This window comes from Arachis stenosperma, chromosome 3 (genome assembly GCF_014773155.1).
Source record: "Arachis stenosperma cultivar V10309 chromosome 3, arast.V10309.gnm1.PFL2, whole genome shotgun sequence".
Taxonomy (NCBI): domain Eukaryota; kingdom Viridiplantae; phylum Streptophyta; class Magnoliopsida; order Fabales; family Fabaceae; genus Arachis; species Arachis stenosperma.
In genome coordinates, this window is record NC_080379.1 from 137,160,722 (window position 1) to 137,166,100 (window position 5,379).

Below are 5,379 nucleotides of genomic sequence, written 5' to 3' on the forward strand. Positions count from 1 at the left end.
TTGGAGATGAGGCATTGTAATTTCTAAACAATATTGGAATTGCTTGAAATTTGTTTGTCTATGAAGTTATGTAGTACAGTGTTGCATTGTCAGTCCTCCAGATTGGCATGAGTAAAAAGTGCCTCTCTGAAGTTCAAATAAAAGTAACTCCAGCTTTTGGCCACTACCCCCAAATGAGAAAAGTGGTTAGTGGTATGTTCCTATTTATCATCATCACCTTCGCCTGAAGAATGCTAATAGACTTAAGCCAGCAACGATTACAGCTCCAGCTGCAACCACACTATATGTTGAGGGCCACATTAAACTTGTGTTTGTGTATGCCAACAAACTCTCCTTGCTAGAGTTTCTTTGGTTATCATTTTGCCCCGAGTACTCTAAATGCAATCTTAATCCCTACAATACCATTCCAAATTCAACTCGAACTTAATTTTGAGACAAATACAAATAATAGATATCATATTGCAACTTTGAATATATACATGAAGCAATATACCTTTAAACCAGCTGCCTTTGCGTGTTCCACAGCTGCAGCAAGATCACTGTCTGAAGCTAGTACAATTTTATCATGCTCTTCGTCTTCATACTACGAGAAAAAGTTAGGGAAACGATGAAACTATGTAACACTAACTTGATGTTATGTATCAGCATAAATTTGGATATCTTTAAGCATACCATAATCTGGGGCAGGTTATTATCAGAGTCAATATCATTATCAACTTTCTGAGAAATGGAAGCTATAACATCTGTCAAGCTCCGAGTATCTAATTAAACATCCATGCATACAGCAAAAACACACTCATCAACTGATAAGGTTATACATATATATAATAAAGGCTAACTTTGATTTGACATATGGGATCAGCTACTATATATATAGTTGACATACCACATGTGAATCTATGAAGTCTGCCTTTTCTATCTTGTACTTTGAAAGAAAATGCTTGCTGCAGCATGCTTGCTGCATTAAAAGGAGTGGTTCTCCCTATTTCTCTTCCCTCAGGAGCAATTTTCAAGGAACTATCACTGGCATCCCATTAAAGATGTATGCATATATAAATACATATACACTACGAAGAAGATACGAGTTTATTTTATTAAATGCAGATAGAAGATAAGTGGCACCTTCGTGAATCGTCGTCGTCATCATCATTTGGACTACTTAAGGATATGGCCGAATCCCAAAACTTTTGTATCATGGAGTCGGCAGCTTCAGTGTTCAAATTGGCAGTATTTCCAACCTTAAGAAGAGAAAATTATCCTTCCATTAGAAATTTTTTTCTAAAAATAATAATAATAGAAACATGCTTAATGTCTTGTTGCTAGTGATCAGATTGCTAGATTCTGAGAAGCTTAAGAAAATAATAGATGATAATATATGAAGCAACAAGCTAAGCTTTTTGCAAATTTTAAGACAAAAATGTCTCTGTAGCTACTTCATTCTCATTAATATATAAGATATCGATATTTATCAGTTCATCCTCAACTACTACTTAAAAACATCTAGAGAATCACATAAACGATAGAAAAGTACAAGCCTTATTGACAAGAAGCACACCTGACCAGCTGTTGCAATAGCAGCATGAGCAATATGTATCACATCAAGCATGGCAACAACAGTGCCATCTGCTTTTTAACCAACCAAATCAGAAAAATAACAATGTTAGAACCAATTCTCAACTAGTTTATTTAACAGTAATATTAGGAAGACAAAAAAATAACCAGAACTTCAACAATTAATGAATGCTAAATAAGGTAAGTTCGGACTATTTTTGGCTAATTTTTTTGTTATCAAACATTTCCGTTTACCTTGTACATCCAACTCATGAATTACTACATTACCTTTATCAAGCACTGGAAGATGTAAAAATTTTCCATCTTGCATGGTGTGAAGTGCATCAACAATCGGTGTATCAACTTTTGCACATTCTGGATTTGGAGTCATGGCCTGTCATCAAATAGAAGAGAAAAAGGAAATTAAAAGAAGAGAAGGACAATTATATGATTATTACATATTACATGGTAGGGAAAATGGTCCTAAATATATGTGACTAGATAGACCGTGATGTACCTTCTCAACAAGAGTTGTTGATGCAGGAAGGTTTTGCGCTATTACTCGCATCAAGATATCCTTTGAACTGAAATTAGTAGGCATATTATATAGTCCACCAATAAGGTATGAGAATTCAGAGAATAAATAAACTGGCTACAATTAAATACTTACGTGAGGATACCACAAGGTTTGTCATCAACCATGACAACAGCACAACTGACACGAAGTTCAAGCATCTTCTTTGTTGTTGCCAAAACTGTGTCCGTTGGTGAAACTGTTATAACCCTGAAAGGTTCCAGAATCTGCAACATTAACTTGGATTGCCGGTAGGTAATAACTCCAAATTAAAAATACAAACAAATAAAAGGCCAGGTTATTCAATTCAAACATCTAAAAGTAATTACCTACTTTGATTTCTCAGGAATGATCGTAGACAAAGAAGGCTTGAATATCTGGTCCCGAAGAGTCTCCAAGAATGAGGAATTGGAGCCTGCATTAAGGCATAAATCAAATTAGCATGAAACAGATAATGGAATAGTTAATTTTGTCCAATGATGAGTTCCCTAATTAATAAGAAATCATAAAACTAATTGATTAATTAATGAAGATACTCTACAAACCAGAAGCAGATGGTCCCCAATGTTTTTCGATACCTTCAACAGCCGCTGCAATTGCCTTTCCTTTCTCAGCTGCCCTTTCAAGGCGCGCAATGGCATCATACAAACACTTTGCTATGTCAAGTATGGCAACAACTTCTCCATTTTCCACCACAGGTAAATGCCTGAATTTTCCTGATGGCATATATATACATACATACAAGATTATATGAAAGACCCTGCAACGTAACACATGATACTACATGAAAAATGAATATATATATATATATATATATATATACCAACCTTGAACCATCTTTTGGAGTGCTTCCACAGCAAGAGTATCGGAAAGGACAAATACTGGATTCCTTGTCATAACCTTGGAAACGGGTGTGTCTTCAAGATTAACCTCGCGCGCAATGACTCTTGTAGCTATATCCTTCATCAAGTTATTAGAGGAATGAACTTCATGAATTAGTTAAGTTCTTGCACAATAGAAATAAGATCCAGAGAGTTCCACGTCATATATACCTTGTCCGTCAGGATTCCACAGAGCAAAGCATTCGAATCGGTTAGTAAAAGAGAATCGACTTTGCGAGCAGCCATACGACGACATGCTTCAGAAATACTTGTTGAGTCAGGCACTGTCAATGCTCTTGAAAGTCTTAATGACCTCACAGTTCTCTCTCCCCTGTTCCAATCACAAACAATTAGATAGAACAAGGTGAAAAGTGAAAGAACAATTAGAGAGATAGAGAACATACGTGCGTTGAGGGGTAAAGGATTTTCGAATATCAGGGGATGAAAGCTCGGAAGAGAAGTTTTTCTTCTTCTTAGGGCGCGAGGGACTATTGGTCAATGACACACTCCTTCGACCGTGATTTGCCATGTTGGTTGGATGAGCGGTGGCCGGGAAATGAGATTCCCGAGGACCAGCCCGCGAAGGAGAAATTAAAACGATTGATTGAGAAGGAAAAGTTGATGACCAAAAATAATAACAAGACAAAGAGAAAGATGGGAGAGGAGACGTTGAAGGCTATTCCCATGGCGCCAATACGATAAATGACTTGCTCCCGCTTTGTAGGACACACGAACTACGCTGGACTCTACACGTATTACTCTCAAATGTGAGCCCTCCAAATTTGCATTCATCCCCTTGCGCTAAAATGGTAGTAACATACACACATAACACAACTAAACTCACTCTGCTTTGTCTATTTTATTCCATTTTAATAACGCAGGTAACATTAATTTACATTTTATTAACTTTTTTAAAATTTAAATTAAAAATAATAATGAACATATACTATTATTAGAAGTTTTGAACAAAAGCATTGAATTAGCACCTAATAAATACCTACCCTGCACAAAGTATATCTGTTAGCAAAATGAATGAATAATTAGAGCAACAATTTCGTTAGCTAAACAACAAAAATTGTAAATAATATAAATAGTTCACTGCATTTTTGATAAATAAAAAGTGAAAAAACAAAATTCATCCCCAATTATTCTCTTAAAAATTTTATTTTCACCCTTTACACTTTAACTATCTACTTCTTAATCTTTTTACAACAGCACTACCACTCCCCAAATTCTAATTGCGCCGTCGTTTCCTACCTCCCCATCCAACTTCAGCGCTGTCAAGTTTTCTCCCTATCAAGTAGGTGTTGTGCCGACTTTCCTACCAGACGCATCTTACTGTTCTGCTACCATTCCCATTCTCCTTCTTCTCCATGCTTTCACGCACGGTGCCGCACCCCTGCTGAAAGTTGCATTGCCTCTCCTCATCGGTGCCATAGACCGAGCAGCAGCAGCAACAAGAAGCCGCAGGTCAAAGGTGCTGGTACACTAGCCCTGAGTCGGTACCACCGCCACCTATATTTCGCTGTCACCGCCAACTGCAGCAATATCGTTACAAGATAACGCGCAGGTTCTTCAGTTCGTAGGTTTTCTTTTTTTGAATGTTTTCTGTTGGATGGAACAATAGATTGGCTTATCCCACAAAATAGCAGTGGCTGCAGCAGCACGGGTATTGTGGGACTGCATCAATCTCAAATGGACAAGCATCTCACGTCAAAGCTGCCTCCAGCGGCAATGGCAAAATGTGGATGTGGACCGACAGGACACTGTGGTGGTTGTGTGGCGAAGGTCGAAAAAATTGTTACGGTGTGATGAGATGACCCGTAAATGGTGTATGAGTTTAGCGATGCTAATACTAAATTTTTAAATTTTAAAATATGATCATATTTAATTAATTAAAAATTTAAATTTTAAAATTAATTTCACATTCTTTTTTCAATCCATTCTTATTGTTTAGTTCATGTGTTGTTATTCTATATTTTCTTTTAAAATAATTCTAATGGAATTAATTTTGGGTATTATTTTTTACTTTCATAATAATTAAAATAATTAAAAATTAAAATTTGTATTGAATATTAATTTTTACCAAAAATGAGTAACATATTGTCACTTGTATAATTTATTAAACTCATTAAATGAAGATTATAATATTATTATTATAATATTGTTATTGTAACGCTGTAAAAGAACTTAATCAAAATATATATAAATAAACTAGATATATTTAATTGTACTCTTATACTTTATTATTTTATTTTTTTTATCATTTTCTTATCAATTTAGTAGAAAAATGACTCCAAATCAATTTAATGTAAGTTTTTCTGTAATTATTTATAAAACTTTAATTTATTTTAATTTAAATGCACAAAATTT

General features: G+C 35.2%; 1 protein-coding gene across 1 annotated transcript; it reads right to left on the reverse strand.

Annotated features, from left to right (window-relative positions):
* Positions 1-213: 213 nt before the first annotated feature.
* LOC130966744 (CBS domain-containing protein CBSCBSPB1-like) lies at positions 214-3,535 on the reverse strand. Its single transcript, XM_057891570.1, has 14 exons — positions 3,411-3,535; positions 3,178-3,337; positions 2,953-3,085; positions 2,671-2,841; positions 2,459-2,540; positions 2,222-2,335; positions 2,069-2,135; positions 1,840-1,945; positions 1,556-1,623; positions 1,123-1,238; positions 887-1,023; positions 673-761; positions 494-583; positions 214-393 (listed from the first exon to the last, which is right to left on the reverse strand). Exons 1-14 carry the CDS (start codon positions 3,533-3,535, stop codon positions 214-216), a joined length of 1,638 nt encoding a protein of 545 aa, XP_057747553.1.
* Positions 3,536-5,379: the final 1,844 nt, after the last annotated feature.

Excerpts from the sequence above, each read along its gene's own strand:
- LOC130966744 (XM_057891570.1), bottom strand. The coding sequence starts at position 3,535 with ATGGCAAATCACGGTCGAAGGAGTGTGTCATTGACCAATAGTCCCTCG. Across the intron at positions 3,338-3,410 it reads TCCTTTACCCCTCAACGCAC|GGGAGAGAGAACTGTGAGGT; the intron begins GTATGTTCTCTA and ends TGATTGGAACAG. Across the intron at positions 584-672 it reads ATAACCTGCCCCAGATTATG|TATGAAGACGAAGAGCATGA; the intron begins GTATGCTTAAAG and ends TTTTTCTCGTAG.